The sequence below is a fragment of the Alexandromys fortis genome, unplaced genomic scaffold, assembly GCF_014885135.2.
Source record: "Alexandromys fortis isolate MF-2015 unplaced genomic scaffold, M_Fortis_MF-2015_v1.1 scaffold_7, whole genome shotgun sequence".
Lineage (NCBI taxonomy): Eukaryota > Metazoa > Chordata > Mammalia > Rodentia > Cricetidae > Alexandromys > Alexandromys fortis.
The window spans coordinates 3,402,538-3,419,689 of NW_026067920.1; the positions used below are offsets into that span (position 1 = coordinate 3,402,538).

Sequence of the window (17,152 nt, forward strand, 5' to 3'; positions counted from 1 at the left end):
CAGCCACCCCACTGCAGCCACCCCACTGCAGCCACCCCACTGCAGCCACCCCACTACAGCCACCCCGCTATAGTCACCCCGCTACAGCCACCCCACTGCAACCACCCTGCTGCAGCCACCCTGCTGCAGCCACCCCGCTATAGTCACCCCGCTGCAGCCACCCTGCAGCTAGCACTTTCCTGTTCTCATCTAGAGAGAAACCAGAATCTTCTAGGCCCCTCTAGCCCTTCCAGACTGTGCTGTGGGTTCTGTGGGTGTCATTCCCAAGTGCCTAGCAAACACCGCTGTAGTGGCCCAGCCTGGGTCAGCTCACTACCTGTGTCCGTTTCTCTTGCCTTTTCCCAGGACTCCATGACTCTGTGAGAACCCACGAGGTCATATCTCGCTTCTGTGTCGGAATCATACACGGCGATTTGCTTCAAACCTGTGTTTGCCAACAAGCGTGCCGCAGAGCAAGTGATCCCAGCACCTCTCTTCCCTACCAGGCCCCTGACGCTCAGCCAAAACAACAAGTTTGAGTAGGTGAAGAGTAACCTGGGATACAGGGTCACCTCTATACTCTCTGGGGAGCAGGCTAGGGAAGAGCCACAGGGCATGGTTCTAGAGGGGGCAGGTTTGCCCACAGGTAGGGCAGATGCGTGGCCTCCAGTCACCTCTTTTGTCCACCTGCCTTGTGTTCCATGTTGTGTCAGGGAGTCGCAGCTTGGCTGCAGCAGTTTCTATGACCAGCTACAGCAGAGCCAAGCTTGTCCCTATTGGAGAACAGAGCTCCAGGGCACCTGGCAGGGACAAAGGGGTGGGCTCTCTAGTCAGTCCTCCACACTGACCTTCCCAAGAGAGGGAGGCATCAGCCCCAGATCCCTGCAGATGCACCCAATCAGGCCATGCTGAGCCTGACGATGCTGTACAGGGGCTGAGCCCAAACTCCTACATCTCACGCCCTCCTCCTGACCCCAGCACAGGTGAGGCTTACACCCCTGATGAGGGGAGAGTGGGTGGACAGGTTACAGGAGTCTCCCCTGCCTGACCTAGGAATTCCACTACTCAAGGTCCGGGCATCTAGACAACAGGGGCTCCCCGGTCCTAATGCAGCACCTACCCATGGTCACCACACAGTCTTTTCCAGCAGCCAGGGACCTATGGGCCAAGTAGGCTTTGGTCTGGAGGGAGAGAGTCCCAGGAGTGCCAGTGCCAGGGTTCTGAAGCAGGACCCAGACTAGCCGGCTCCAGGCACACTGGTTCCAGGAAAATTCCTACAGTTGACAAGCTAATTCAGGACCTTGCTCAGAAGCCTCCGGTCAGCCCTGAGTAGTTCACCGCAGACGCAGGGAAAACACAAGAGCCCAAGTCAGATGCTTGCTTTCTCGGCAGCACTAGCACCCAGTGCCCAGGATGATGACAAGCAGAAAGGAGCCCGTTGGCACCAAGAGACCAAGCTGTAAACTCAGAGGGCCCAGAGGAGAAGCATGCAGCAGGCCCTAATCCACTGGAGCCTAGATAAAGGGAACAGGTCTCCATGGAAACGGATCCTCTGGCCCAGCCCATCTGAGAGACCTGCCCGGCCTGGAGGGCATGCTGGCCAGCACTACAACAAACCTGTACCTGGGAATCCCGCAGACCAAGCAAGGATTCCCCCCTCCTCAATTGGTGTGACTCCAGGAACTCCCAGATCGAGAGACTCCCAGAGGGAGAGGCCACTGTGTGACTGACTGTAGTTCCCACCTGTCAAACGACAGAGGGGACCAACCAGACATTCCACCATCCCAACCACAGGCCATCCTGGAACCCCCCTGTTCTTGAGACTTGCCAAGGAAGAAGACTAAACGCCACAGCTGGCATGGGAAATGGTTGTGCTTGCCACTGCGCTGTGATGTCATGCTGCCACTGCGCTGTGATGTCATGCTGCCCCTGCGCTGTGATGTCATGCTGTCCCTGTGCTGTGATGTCATGCTGTCCCTGCGCTGTGAGGTCATGCTGTCCCTGCACTGTGAGGTCATGCTACCTCTTTGTCCAGGGAGAAATGCTGCCTTGCCTCATTGCTTCGTATCCCTTTGCTAAGTACCTCTACATATCACGCTTTAGCTCCTCAAAGGTCCCCATGGGACTGCCTCCCACTCAGAGGCCCACTGTTTGCCCCTAGTATCCAACAGAGACTGTGGAGCATGGTGTCCAATTCAGGCCTTTGCAGAACATGGGGTCCAGGCAGTCAGTGACCAGCACAACCCATATCTACAACATCCCACAGGGAGGGAGGCATCAGCCCCAGATCCCTGCAGATGCACACCCAATCAGGCCATGCTGAGCCTGGCGATGCTGTGCAGGGGCTGAGCCCAAACTCCTACATCTCACTCCCTCCTCACGCCCCAGCATAGGTCAAGGTTACACCCCTGATGAGGGAAGGGTGGGTGGACAGGTTACAGGAGTTTCCCCTGCCTGACCTAGACTTCCACTACTCAAGCTCCGGGCCTCTAGACAACAGGAGGCCAGGTGGCCAAGAGGATGAGCACCTTGGGCAGTCAGCGCACATGCGGAGTGAAGATGGCCTCTCAAGAGGGGAGAAGGGCTCTCTTCCCTCAGGGACTGTAGGTCCATACTCCACCAACACGTGCACAGTCCCCTTAGAGAGCAGTGGAGGGGAAGGTCACTGGGACACTTCAAACACCACCCACCACTGAGCTCCCATCCTGGCTACCAGACACCAGCCCATTATGGCTGTCCCAGCCTCTGCACTCACCTCCCCCTGATCACACATATATGGCATGACTCTGAAGACTAAAAAAAAAAACAAAAAAACAACAAAAAAACAAAAAAAAAAAAAAACACAAAAAAAAAACAAAAAACTGACAAAAAAAAAGAAAAGAAAAGCACAAAAAAAAAAAAAGAAAAATAAAAAAAAAAAAATAAGAAAAAAAAAAAGAAAATAAAAAAGGAAAAAAAAAAAAAGTAACTAATGAACAAGTTAAATAAAAAAAAAAATAAAAAAAAAAACAAGAACAAAAGAAACAAAAAAAAAATAACCAAATAAAAAAACAAAAAAAAAAACAAAAAAAATAAAAAAAAATAAACAAAAAAAAATAAAGAGCAAAACAAAACAAAAAAAAAGTCAGAAAAAAGAAAAAAAAATGAGAAAAAAAAAAAAATAGAAAAAAAGAAGAAAAAAAGAAAAAAAAAAAAGACAACAGAGTCATGCCATATATGTGTGATCAGGGGGAGGTGAGTGCAGAGGCTGGGACAGCCATAATGGGCTGGTGTCTGGTAGCCAGGATGGGAGCTCAGGTCCCCAAGCCAACATGTGTAGGCTGTCAGCTCAAGTGTCCCCAGTATGCCCCCCACACGGCATACTTACAGTACCCACACCTGGTCCCGCCTTCGAAGATGAATCCATTTGGCACGGCCCCGTAGCGACGGAGATCAGACAGTTTCCACTGCCCCATGACGGCTGGAGGGATGTCTCTGGCCAGGACGAGGATGTCATTGCAGAGGTGGAGAGTGGCTGGACCACTCTCCAGCTTGGTACCAGGAGCTACTGTCACATGGAACCTATGCACTGAGGGCAAGACAGTGGGCAAAAGGGCATTACCAGGGGTTGGTTGAGGTGGGAGAAGTATCCCCGGGTCAGACTGGTGAAGTGCCCTCGCTGCCACTCAACCAAGAATGAACGGCAAATGTCGGGAAGAGCTAAGGATGTCCATGGGCCCCACTTACATCCTGCCCAAACTCCAGGGTCTTCCGTAGTCAGAGGCAGGCGAATCCACAGAAGGCAATGACTACTGCCTAGCCCTCCCCAACATATTGAGGGCAGGTCCCAGGCACTAAGGCCACTCCTTGGGGACCCTTCCCATCAAGTCAGCCAACGTGGCCCAGTTTCAGAAATGGGAAAGCAAAGTTCAGGAGGTCCCACATCAGAGTGTGGAATGGAGTATGTTCCATCCTGTATTCAGAGTAGGAGGTCATGATTGACAGGTCTCCCTGAGACTAGTATGGCTCAGAGGCTTCTAGATGCTGCCGTGGTCCTGCCCACTAATTCAGCTCCGTCCTTTGCCTCGAAAGCCAGAAGTCAGTCCCCTCCTCCCCACCCTCCTAGATGGCTCAGTTCAGAAGGCAGCTCATGCGTGTGAGCCAGCATCAGCCTGCCCACCTGCACTGCCCATGCACCAATCCCCTGTCCACTCCATCTCCAGACCCCAGAGCCAGAGGAAGCCTCATAATGATGCTACCTAGTCCCCTTCTAAGCTGTGGCCTTGGGTCTGTCCTACCCCACCCTTGGGTCTCCAGTTCTCTTTTGACATCTATGGAGAGGCCTGGGAAGCTCGCTGCTTTGTGGGATGGCCTTGCTCTACCCGGATTGGGGAGGGGCTGCAACCAAGCTGTGAATCACCACCAGGAAACTCTCCAGAAAGATGAGAGCTTCTACTCTAATATTGCCTGCTCTGTACCCTCGCTGCACTGCCCACTCCACGGCTCTAGGACTGTCTGCCAGGAGCCATTGTTCTTGGATAGAGCTTCCACCTTGGCTGCCTAAAACTCAGTACTCATCATCATCATCAACATTGCGTGTGTGTGCCTGTGTGCGTGTGCGTGCATGTGTGCATGGGGGGTGCAAATGCACATGTGCCGCAGTGTGCCTGTGGGGACCAGAATATAATTCTGGGGAATCAGTTCTCTCCTTCCACCCCGAGCCTCTAAAGTTCAACCCCAGTGGCTCCCTCTGCATGGGTTCTTGGATGGCACAGAACACATGGGACATGATGGGAAAGGTTGTGGCTACCTTGGCTAGATAAGGGTCCCAGTTTTAACAAGGCCATTTTAGGGGCCTCAAAGGGCTATGGCACTGGCCCCCAGCCTGAGCACCCCAAGGGCCCTCTTGGCTCTTTCACTCAGAGACATGCACTCATTTTCATCATTTCTACGAGATTCCCTGGGGTCTCATCCACCTCTGCAGCCCACATTGACGAAGTGCCCCGAACTCATGTCACTTACCCTCGCCCAGTGCGTAGCGGATACGGGTGTCCCAGGCACACATGGCCTCATGGCTATCGAAGCCCAGCATGACGGCCTGCGACAGGCAGATGATAGCCAGAGTGTGGGCCAGGCCCTCATAGGGCAGGGCAGGTTCCAGGCCACAGATGTCCTCCAGGGTGAGACTGCTGCGCTCCCGCAGGCCCTTGGTGCGCTCACACCTGTCCTTGTAGACCAGCATCAGCAGACAGTCTGTCCAGACAGGCGAGAAGCCATCAGGGTGCTACCGCCACTGTTCACCGTCACCACCCTTTACCACGGTCCCCAGGAGGCCACAGCACTGCTGGACAGAGACTAGGGTTTGAGGCTGGCCACGAACAAATGACTTACCTAGACCAAAAGAGCCACAGGACAAGAGCAAGCCCAGCCTACCCCTGCTCTGGGTGTGAGGGTACCAGATATCCATCCCGTCAGGACCCTAGGGCCCACTCCTAGCCCGTGCTTTTGGCCCCCTTTTGCCCAGCCTGTGGTATGGAGAGTGTGCCTAATCTGGCCACAGCGCAGAGGACTGCTTCTCCACTCCCAGGTCCTCCAGAGCAGAGGCATCTTGACACTCCACTCCAGATGGTTCCCATCTGTCTTGGTGTTGTCCACACTGCCACTGCACTGCACCCAGGGGTGTCATCCCCACGGGGCCTCAGGCAGATCTTCCTGGGGAAGCTAGGTAGCCTGATGGAAGCCATGCTCAGACCTCCCTCCCCTTTACTGCACTATCAGCCTCAGTCAGAAGCCTCAGTCGGAAGGTCCCCCAGCTGCCAGGCCTCCACACAGCAGCACAGGGACCACAGGATGACTCCCTATGAGGTGGGTGTAGGCTCATGGGCCCAATGCAAACACCTAAATGCTCCATGTGAGGCAACCCCAAAGAGCATGTGGCACCCAGTGAATGGATATATTGGTCTGTCTACACCAAGGAGAGGATGGAGAACGCCCCACGAAGACCACAGAGCAAAGCTTTTGACCCTCTGAAAGCAAGATATTTCTGCAAACAGTCTCACCAAAACTATACGACAACTCAGATCCCAACGGGGACTCCCAGAGCCTCTGGTGTTTTCATTTCTTCCCTACCCAGAGCCTGAGAACCGGGACCAGGGAGGCTGATAGCAGCTAGCTTTCTACGAGATCTACAAAGTCTCTTCCTCTGCTACCCAACAGGGACCTGCAGTGGGCAAGCAGCCGGGCAGCACGCTCATCAGTAGGCACAGCTGTGTGCCATCTACCAAAGCAAGGAAGGGAAGGCAGAAGAGCCAGGAGCTGGCGTCCAGCCTCAGCTGCTCAGACCTTATCTCCAAAAGCAACTAGGCCCTCAGCTTCCGGTCTGTGGACGGAGATGTGAGCCCTCAGTCCCTGCGCCAGCACCAGACCTGCCTGCTGTCATGTCCTCACCACCATGGCCGAGGACTCGTATCCCCCTGAAACTGGGGTTAAAGTTAAGGGATTGTCTTAAGTCTCAGGTGAGATGTGGGACTCTGGGCTTTTAAGCAGTGCTGGGACTAAAAGAGATGGGGACTTCTGAAGCTGGACTAAATGTATTTGGTATTACAGTACTGTCACAGTGTGTAGGGGTCAGAGACTGGAGTGTGGTGGTTTGAGTAAGAATGGCTCCCATAGGCCCAGATGTTTTAACACTTGGTCTCTAGTTGGTGGGTTATGTCTTGGAGGTGTGGTCTTGCTGGAGAAAGTATGTCATATGTCATATGTCACTGGGGGGTGGGCTTTGAGGTTGCTGTTTGTGGAGGTAGCTGTGAGCGCTCAGCTTGTGCTCCAGCTCCACCTGCCTGCCTGCTGACACGCTCCCCACCATGATGGTGACGGACTGCTATCCCTCTAACCACAGCACCAGATAAACCCTTCCTTCTGCTGAAACAACGAACAGGGTGGGGGCTTCCACTTACTGTCCTGGAACTTGTCCATTGTTTATAACATAAAAAGCAGGAAGTCATTCCCAACCAGGGGAGAAAAATTTGCAGAAATCCACCTGCTACCTCAGGGAATCTGGCTCAGTTTCTCTCAGACACAGGTGAGGAGGGCCTAGACTCACTGCCACAAAGCAAGAGGGCCCAGAGACAAGCAAACCCAACAAGGCAACAAAAGCAGAATGTGTCCCCCAAAAGTGTACCCAAACATACCCGAGAAATGAAAGCCCAAGGGACATACATGGGGGTCCACAAAGGAGATCATGGGAACAATGAGGGTGAGCATAGCCAAGGCCCTGTACGTCTCCAGTGTCAGGTTGGCAGGGGCAAAGGACACGCCCTTCCTCCTGTCAACTTGTGTCTGCAGACTTGTGTCTGAGACTGCAGGCCCCCACCTGTACCAATGCCGTGAAGACCGAAGGTGGGAAGGGGTAAAGACCCCACATGTGGTGGGTGCTTAACATGTGCTCACACATCCCACACCACTTCCACCTGCAGCCCACCTGGATGTCTGCTGGGCTCTGTGAGATGTGGTCAGCGTGTATCAATGACACCCTGGCTCCTTTCACCTCTCAGGTCCCTGGCAGGCAGGATTCCCCAGGCCCTTCCTCCCGAGAGTCCACCCTGCTGGTAGTAGCATCTGAGCCAATGTCCTGCTTCTGCTGCTGCCCTCTGAGAATGACCTTGCTACCCACCCCAACCCAGTCCATACACTGGCCCGGCCTTCAGGCCTCAGTGCTGCCGCCCTGCTGACCTGCCCAGCCCCTGCCAGGGCTCACCTACAGGCCACCCCAGGCTAATGCCCCTGACCATGCCCCTCATGTCCTACTCCACCTCTGCAATGCCAGCATCTGTCAAAATCAGCATCTACGCCCTCTTCTAATTCCTTAAGTGCCAACCTTTACCCGTGCTAGCATAGAAGAGAGTCGGACATTCATCCGGGAACAGCCTGCTGCTTTAGGGACAGCAAATTGTCACCCACTTTGTTCAAAAAGCTAATGCTCCCGATGATAGCATCAAGAATGGTGTCATAATTTTTTTTTAAATACCAGACAGTAAATACCTTAGCTTTACAGGGTGGCAGCTCCATCACGACCGCCCAGCTCACTAAGGCCACAATGCAGCATGGGAAGGCTGTGGAGGCTTCTGGTGACTCCTCAGAAGCAGACAGTGAGCTGGGTGTAGCCTGTCTCTACCCTAGGGTAGAATTTATTCACGCATGGTACTGAGTCTGATGTCTGATTGATTTAAAGAGCCACAAGGAAGGCCCCGTATTGGACCCTGAGACCTTATCCCTAGTAGACTGACACCACCCCTTAATCTATCTGATCTCTGGGAACACAAAATCTCAACCTGTGCCTCAGGACACTGAGAGTCATTGAGTCCCTATTGCATCTATAGAGGCTGAATGGTAGCCACTTTCAGCCTGGGGGGTTGGGGAGGATATCAGGCAGATGACTTAAACTGCAGATTGGGAGACAAGCTCCTTAGTTATCCTGAGGACACTGGCACATCCTCAGACGAGACAGAGGATGAAGCACGAGAAAGGTCATATGGTCACAGGCAGGAGGTGGGACCATAAGGTCTAAGTCAAAGATATCCAGAGTCACAAGGAGCAAAACAAGGCAGCAAGCATCTGGCCTTGCCATGGCTTAATCTCACTCTTCTGCCCTTAGACCTGCAAAGGGATGACCGCCTGATCTGGACGCTGGTTTGTGGTGCTCGGGTTTCCAAGCTGCAGTTTCAGGCTTCAGGACAGTGTCTGCATTTCCAGCAGAAATAGGACAGAGTGGCATTCAAAGCTGCAGGAAGGGCTCCTAAACTGGCTGTAGAAGCCACGGCTACCACCAGAGTCTTCAGCCTCTGGCAGTGGCTCCACAGGCTTGTGCACGGGGGCAACTGGATGGAGAGCTGAGAAGGGCTCCCTCGAGGCAGGCCTGAGTCACATCAATGTCCAGATGCCCCACCCCTACCCTCCTCTGCCTATTCTGTCACCCTGTCCCATCTCCTATGAACCTGGACCAGTGGGGACACTGGAACATACAAGCCAACAGCTAACTATCAGCACAGTCCTATGTGAAGAACAGGCAGCATGATGGTGGGCAAGGCCCTTCTGAGTGTGTGTGTGTGTGTGTGTGTGTGTGTGTGTGTGTGTGCCCAGCTTAGCAGTTCCACAGGAAACAGGACAAAAGCCCAGACGTCTCTAGAGAGACTTGAAGGGCCAGGAGGATAAGAAGACCAAGTTACAGGCAGGTGAGCCAGGAAGGCTTGGTGCCCAGAAGCAGCTCTAAGAGTACTGAGCACAGAAGGCTGGCCCAGCCTTGGCTACAGCATAGAAAATAGACTCAGGATAGTGACGGCACAGCTCGAACACTCCTGCCCCATTAAGGGACACCTTGGGCCTGGGAGCACAGGAAGAAGCAGCCTCAGTACCATCTCTCTGAACCTGCCCGTCTTCCAGGCAGGAGCCACAGGACGGTCGCTAGGTTGGCAGCACAGTGAGGACCAGCGGATGGCTCCTGGGATGCAGTGGCAAGAGGATGCCTGGGGAGGGCTTTCAGGGATACGGCTGGGACCAGGGTCTTTCCTAGATGGACGAGGCTAAGAAGCCCATTGGACATTGAATGGCCATGTGGGCAGGCAGCTGGAAGGCGTCTAAAGATGTAAAAATAACCATGGAGTTGTCATGAGCTCACAGAGGCCTTCACAGCCAGAGCCCAGGGCCATGCAGAGGGCAGGAGGGACAGGCAGAGATGAAGCTCTGCGTGGAGAGACACGCCACCAGGAAGACTGAGTGACCAGGCCTGGAGGCTACAGGACACAGGGAGGGCGGAGCTGGGAGGCAGTAGAGTGGAGTAGCAGTGGCTGCGGGTGGCTCTAGCCCTGGAGGTCACAGTGACCTTGGGGCAGCACCCCAGAAGTGCTGTGCATAGGAGCAAGCAGCAATTTGGGATCACCATGAGCCTGGGGATGCTTGGGGGCAAGATGTGAGGCCCCAGGCCTGAAGTTTATCTTAGGAAAGATTCCATGTCCACTGTGCCACATGGGTGAGAGAGTCTCACAGACATGGGCGTCCCCAAGAGTGTGTACAGCACAGAGCAGCCAGTGCTCAGGGCTGAGGCCCAGCCCCACCTTCTGTCCTCCCAGTCACCCTCCAGGCAGCTGTGGGAGTGGCCAGGCAGGGACCAGTCTAGAGCATCCTACTAAGGACAAAGATACCTAGGGAAGATGTGGCTCTCTGGGTCACACAGCACAAGAGTTGAACCAAACCTTGAAACTAGGTATTCCAATTCCCTGTGATGTTCCCATGAAGAGAGGGGTCTGCCTGTTATACTGCCCTGTCCCCAGCCTTGTACTGAGGTGTTGCCCCATCCCTTTGGGAAGAAGGCAGAGGTCTGTCTAACCCAAAGGCAGAGGTGCCAACTCAGGGAGGGACTGGGTCACCACCAAAGGATCTCAGTCTTACTGAAAGACATCTGCCATTATCAGAGCTACCAACTTCAAAGTTAGGGTTTTCTAAGCAGAGTACTGGCTGGCATAGGACTCCATCTTCAAGGCTCCCCGTTCTTATGTATGGGCTGGAGGCCTCTGCTGTCACCACGAGCCTGTGGGTGGGATATTCCCCTGCAGGTAGAGTTCACTGAGCCTCTCTGGGTCAGCCACACCCTAGCTGTCCGAGGACAGTGCTGAGCTAGGGACCGCGAGCTTTCAGGAATGGAGAGCAAGGTCCTGGAGAGAGACGGGGCATGAAACCTCCCCACCATATGTCTGGACCTTGGCTTCTCTGCCAGGTCCAGGACTTGGATCCCCCCGGTAGCTTTCCCAAGCTAGGTGAAGTCCCTGACGCAGCCCACATGGGAAGCAACAGATTAGCGCCCTGTGAGGATGCTGTCCAGCTGTCTATAACCACGGCTGGGGACCCTCCATGGGCTGTCTGGAGCACCCCATCAGGAGACCACACCACTGAGAAAGAAGACAGGCTGAGACTTGAAGTTCTGGTCTCAGCCGCTGGCCAGGACAGAACCCTGAGCACCCCCTTCCTGAAGGTCCTGCCCCATGGGAGAACCAGAGGCACATCCTTCACTCCCAGATCCCACAGGGACAGGCTTGGTAGGAAGAACTTCATACCAGCTAGCCCTCAGGGACACCGTGTCCCAGTGGATGTGCTGGGAGCTACAACTCTTATTCTCTTGCTTAACCACTTCCTTCCATGAGCTCATACTGCCCACCAGAGCCCTAGCACTGTGAAACACACCTCTGATCAAATGTTTTCCCCTCTTCTGCCAGCTAAACCATTCCTACAGGACAGCTACCAGTGTTGGCAGTACCTAGAGGAGTGAGGGCATGTTGGCCAAGAAATCTTTGCTCCCCAGCCTCCTGGTCCCTCTCAAACACCTCCCATGAACCTCCACAACGGAAGTCACAATTTAAAAGCCAAGGATCCCTTGTTCTCAAGGCAAGAGAACAGGGCCTTTCTCTCCCTTCCAAATCAGATCAATGGCGTTCAGACCACAGGTCCTCAAGGATGTAGGTGCCGGTCTCCATCTAGAGGGAGGGCTGGGGTGGGGCAGGGAAGAGCCAGTCTCCAGTGGGACAAGATGGGGAGATGGGAGTAGAAAGTCACAGTGAGGTGGCTACAGGCTCAGGTAGCTAAGGAAGAGGTCACGCAAAGTCCAAGAGGCAGTGGGACAGAAAGCAGACTCAGGACGGACAGGCCTAGAGAGGCAGGGCCACACCTCCCACTCTTGGTCACCCTCCAGTCACCTCCCACCCCTAACAAATTCCAGCCCAACTTCAGAGCCTCCTCTGGGGACAGCATTAATTCATGTTCCTTTGCCAGTCCCTCCCCTGGGGCTTCTAGTCTGCTCCCTGCCTGGCACACGGGAAGCTCTTGGATCCCAACAGTCAGTGAACACAACTCAGGATGCTCTTTGGGGTAGCATCTATCCCAGGAGTTTTCCCTATAACCCCTCACCAGCTATTCCAGTGCTCTTTGCACATGGGTCAGTCCATCATGGTTCCGCTCTCTGGCCACAGGTCATCAAAGCCTCTTACCCGTCCTGTCTCCCTCCCTCCCCTGTGACCTTTACCTCTCTACAGATCCACACCCCCAAGCCTGGCAGTCTCCAGGGCCCCTTCCTCTACCCACTCTCCAGTCTTCCTCTTCCAAGAATTCCAAGGACGAGGACCCCCCAGGCTCTGAGCCACAGAGTGTCCAGGCTTGAAGGACTGATGAAGACACCAACAATTTGTGGAGGCCAGCTGAGGCCAAGGCGAGAAGAGGCTGACCACAAAAGCAGCTAGTACATCGCGCCACCCCCACCTGGGAGCTAACAGACTCCCAGCATCCTGGAAGTCACTCTGGCTGCCTGCACATGTGTGAGACTGCCACACACACACACACACACACACACACACACACACACACGCCCCCACCCAACTTCCCTTACAGACCCCTTGCCTGGGCCAGCTCCAAGGCACCTGTCTCCTGAAACAGCTGCAGTTCCAGGCTGAAGCTGCCGAATTGCCCTGGCTCCTTGCTGGCCCTCCCTATACAGAGGCCACAGACCCTGGTACCAGTCTCTCTTCCCAGAAGTGTGTCTCTCCCAAACAAATTAGAAGTCAATTTTCTGGGACACAAAAGTAGGACTCTTTCTACTCTTGCCCTACCTGAGATGGTGGGATTGGGGAAGGGTAGCACTGCCTGGAATGCAACTTGGGAAAATGCAAGTATTTTCATCATGGGGACACCTATGTCCCATGACACAATATGAGGTCTGCCCGGTGCTTCACGGGGAGGCGCAGTCCCTCTGGGTCTCTGCTGGTCCAGGAAAGGGATTGGCCCACTCAGGAGCTGGAACCCCCTAACTCCACTAAATTGGGGCTGTGTTGCGGGTGTCCAGATCCCAGGGTCCCGGCGCCGAAACGGCTGCGACTCTCCGGTTACCGCCGCGGGGCCAGGTTCCAGCGGCTCCCCCGCGGCTATTTCGGGCGAGCTGGCACCTCGGCCACGCGCAGCAGGGCCCGCAGGGTCCCGCCGGCTCGCCGCAACCCGCCCCCCGCCGGCCCAGCCGCTCACCTGCCACCGGCGATGGCTTGCGCAGCACCAGCCACCTATTCTTCCACTGCGGAGACAGGACAGCGTGAGAGGCCGCCCGTGCGCGCCTGCCCCGCGCCCCCGCCCCCACCCGTGCGCCCCCGCCCTGCGCCCCCGCGGCGCCCCAACCTTCTTGCCGTCCCGCAGCTTGACCTGGCCCTCCACCAGCGCTGCCTCGGTCATCTTCTGTCATGGTTCCCGCCGCCCGCCGCGCCCTCTCCACGCGCCCGGGAGCCCAAGCCCAGGGTCACTTTCAAAATAGCTCCGGGACGGCCCAGGGCTGCGCCAGGAGGGCGGGCCCGGCGGCGTGGCGGGCGGGGCACAGCGACGACACCGGGACCTGGGTGCGGGGGAGACTGGGCGGGGTGCCCCGGGGCCACAATCTTTAAGACCCTGACAAAGTGCAAGCCAAAAATGGCAGTGGGCTTGGGCAGCCTCTGCACCCAACCCTCTGCACCCAACTGGCTGCCAGCCGGCACTGCTCCTGCCAGGCCTCCGGACCACTACTCAAGACCACTTGAAGCAGCCTCTCAGGGAAAGAAACTCAGCCTAGCGGGGGATGGAAGTTGGGACAGTAGCAGTTTCCCAAAGAGAAGGTAACTGTCCCAAGACAGCCCCCCCCCCAAGGCTTTGTGACCATGTGTCTGCCTGCTCAGTCTCTTTTAGTTTGGCTTCAATGGCTTCATCCTTTGCACCTGCCCTTCCCCCACCTCATGGAGCCCTTGATGACAGACCAACAACAGCCCTGGCTGAGGCCATTCCCCAGCCCCTAGGTCTTCTCCACCACCAGAGGTAGCCATTCTCTGGGCAGATATAGAGGAGGTGGGTGCATCCACTCTTTAGGTCTGGCAGAACAGACCTCTGTGCAGGTGGCTGCCAGGACCGGGGTCACTGTGTCACCTCATTGCCCCATGTCTCCCTGGCTGGTCTCTCCCCTTCTGAAAGCCAGCTTGCACCAGTCTTGAAGCATGGAGGGCCTAGGTGGTTGTGCTGCTTGACAACAGCCTTGCCTAGTAGCCCCCTGCCCAGCCAACTGGCCTCTGAGCCCCTGAATTTCTGCTCCTCAGCCTGTTGCTCAGGCTAGGGTCAATTAAGGTTTCTATGAGCTTTCTATGGCCATCCTAAGTTACTGTGGAGGTTAAGTGCTTTGTCAGCCTATGTCATGGGTTCCCCAGATGTAAGTTCACCTTAAGACCCATGTCCTAGGAGCACCTCAGAAGAGAGCAGTTACAGTTGGGAACTGACTGCCCGCAACAAGATCAACTCAGACACGCAATGAAGCCCTGTGTGTTTGCCCGTTCCAGTTCCCAACCCCAAGGAGCTGTAGTCCAGCTAGAAAGGGGTTAAAGGCCAAACTATATTCCACTCGTGCACGCGGTATGCATTAGTCTTCATCCCGCACAGATTCCTATCTGCTCCATAGAGAGAAGCTGAGGGTCAGAGTAGTGTGAGGACTCACGGCCACATGCAATGACCCCAGAGCAGTAGTTGACTTGGGAGCCCTTGCTGCATTCCCTCTAGGGAATCTGGAGGACAAACCGCAAGTGGACCATACAGCTGATTTGAATGTTTTCCTCATGTCTTGCTGTGGCCTGATGCAGGGAGGGAGGATGCCTTGCCGTCCATCACACATGCAACACCCCAGGGCCTTCCGCAGAGCAGTTGCTGGCCACAGAGCCCCATTCATACTCCCCACACGTCGAAAGCCCCTGGGGACTGGCTCTGACAGCCGGTATGGAGTCAGTTGGGGGTTGTAGCTATGGCCACATCCTCCAGCCCAGAAGCCTGGCACTTGCGCTTCCCTGCAGGGAGGGGCCACATCCTGCCGCATTCCAAGCGCTGGCCTTGGCCCAAACCCCAGCCACGCCTGGCAGCTGCACCTGCTCCCACACTGGCCCCGGAAATGCGGGCGCCATGGGGATAGACAGCTTCCTTCTCCCACTCCACATGACCCAGGGGACAGTATTGTGGTCACCAGGCCTGCTGACAGGTAGGAAGAACTATCTGCCCAGTAGAGGAGGAGGTGGTCTGGCCAAGAATTCTGAGTCAATGACCCTCTCTGTGCCTCGGATTCCCCAGATGTTATAGCCAGAGTGTAACAGGGTATAGCATGATGAAACTATCTCTGGCCACTGAAGGATGGCCAGCTGACCAAAAGGATGACAAGCCTCTTGAAGAATAAGGGTGACATCTGGGAAGAGCGGGATGACAGGAAGGCAGTCACGTGTAAGGCAGGATGACACTCAACCCCACACCCCTGCCTGGCACCACTGCACACTAGATACCGCAGGACTTTAAGGACGCTTACAGCTGTGGTCATAGCTTCACCCCTGTCTGAGTTCCCATCCACAGTGCTGCAGCTAAACTGCCAGGGCCACGCCCCATGACCTCGCGAGGCCGCTGTTTCATCAGTGGCTCTGCAGCCAGACCTCTGTGAGATACTGTACTTGCCACTTGCCAGGCAAGACCATGCGCATCATCGTGTGGCCTGAGCTTCCTGTTGCAACCTGGGTTTTGTTACCATTGCCAGGGGTGACTTCATATGCAAGAGGCTCTCAAATGATCAGTTACACACACAGGAGGCTGGGACCAGGTGGCCTGCTGGCTTGGCATCTCTAGGTGACAGGAAATGCTGCACAGACACACGCTTACAGGCTATGGCAGGCACCAAGCCCCATGTCCACCTCCACTGGGTGAACAGTACAGATGGCTCCAAGCAGTGGAAAGTGGCGGCCACGTCTGAGCCCAGCATTAGATGCACTATGCTACCATGCAAACATTTGTCACTAGTCACATGATAAGAGGAAGGGTATTATGGACTGGATATCCCCCCATCCCCAGCTCCTCCATCATTTGCTGACAGTCTCACGTCCATGTGACCATGGAGCCTCTAAGAGGGTATTTAAGGTAAATGAGATCATACATGGGGACCATAATCTGATAGGACAGGTGTCCTTATAGAATGACAAAGAGATCCCAAAGAGTGCTTTCTCCTCTGTGCACAGGACAAGTCACAGAAGGATACAGCAAAGAGGCAGCTGTCTACACACTGGAAGGAATTGGGAGCTGAATTTGATGGCCCTTGATTATGGACTTCCAGCCTCTTAAACCATCTGTCTGTCTATCTATCTATCTATCTATCTATCTATCTATCTATCTATCTATTTATCTTTTTTTTTTGAAACAAACTTAGTGTGCTGCAAAGAAAATAGGCATGGCAGTAACAGAAAAGGAAGAGCTGCCTGCTTGGATGTCTGCTCTTTTATGTGCTACTCTGTCAGGACAACTGCTGTCCTTGAGACCTGGAGTGGCTCCCCAGGATCAAAGCCTTGGTCCCGTCTCCTATTGCTATTGGGAAATAGTGGGACCTTTAAGAGGAGGGGCCTGAGAAGGGCCTTCAGGGCCTGACAGGGCACACCAAGAGGGCACCAGCAGGACCCCAGGTTATTCCCCTTTCTCTTTAGTGTCCTAGTCTTCAAGCAGTGGACTGCTTTGCTGCATGCTTCTGCTGCAAGCTCAAGGGAAATGAGGCCAAGCGTGGGCTAAGCTTCAAAACTGAGCCCAAGACCTTTCTTTCTCTATAAGCTGAGTTCAGATCATTAATGACAGCCTTTGAGTGAGAGCAATAGAGAAAACCAACGCCAGGGGCAGCAGAGTAAGAAAACAGCTGTGCTGGGGTTGGAGCATGCTCCCCTATGGTCACCCTTTAGGAATGTAATACTCAAATTCCTGAGTTAATAGCGTTTGGAGTGGTAGGGCGGGGCTAATTAGGATTAGTGTGATCATGGGAACAGGACTCCTTGGTGGACTTAGTGGCTTTACAAGAAGAGGAGGGGCTCTATCCCACCCTGTGATGTCCTACGCCACATTCCACTGCAGCATAAGGCCTCAGCAGAGACCCACCAGAAGCCAGAGCCACACGCCGGGACTTCCAGCCTCCAGAACTGTGAGCCAAGTGACCTCTTCATAAATTATCCCGTCTCACTTATTCCACTACAGCAACACAAAATGACCTCAGAACCCTGCAAACAACTCCTTCCTTATACTTACACCCCTTAAAACATGGCCATGCGTCCCTCTCACTAAGAGATGGACGTCTATTCCACTCTCAAAGTCAGGC

At 54.7% G+C, this 17,152-nt stretch overlaps 1 protein-coding gene across 3 annotated transcripts in view; it reads right to left on the bottom strand.

Moving 5' to 3' along the window:
* The window catches only part of Dok7 (docking protein 7), a 31,453-nt gene extending 18,161 nt beyond the window's left edge, over positions 1-13,292 (bottom strand). For 2 of the 3 annotated variants that reach the window (XM_050140915.1, XM_050140914.1), the window contains exons 1-4: positions 13,162-13,292; positions 13,015-13,060; positions 4,981-5,211; positions 3,347-3,547 (exon numbers count right to left, since the gene is read on the bottom strand). In XM_050140915.1, coding sequence (XP_049996872.1) covers positions 3,347-3,547; positions 4,981-5,211; positions 13,015-13,060; positions 13,162-13,215 — 532 coding nt within the window. In that variant the 5' untranslated portion in view covers positions 13,216-13,292. The remainder of the gene's footprint in view (positions 1-3,346; positions 3,548-4,980; positions 5,212-13,014; positions 13,061-13,161) is intronic. The other variant, XM_050140912.1, reaches the window with a different exon arrangement.
* Between the last annotated feature and the right edge of the window lie 3,860 nt (positions 13,293-17,152).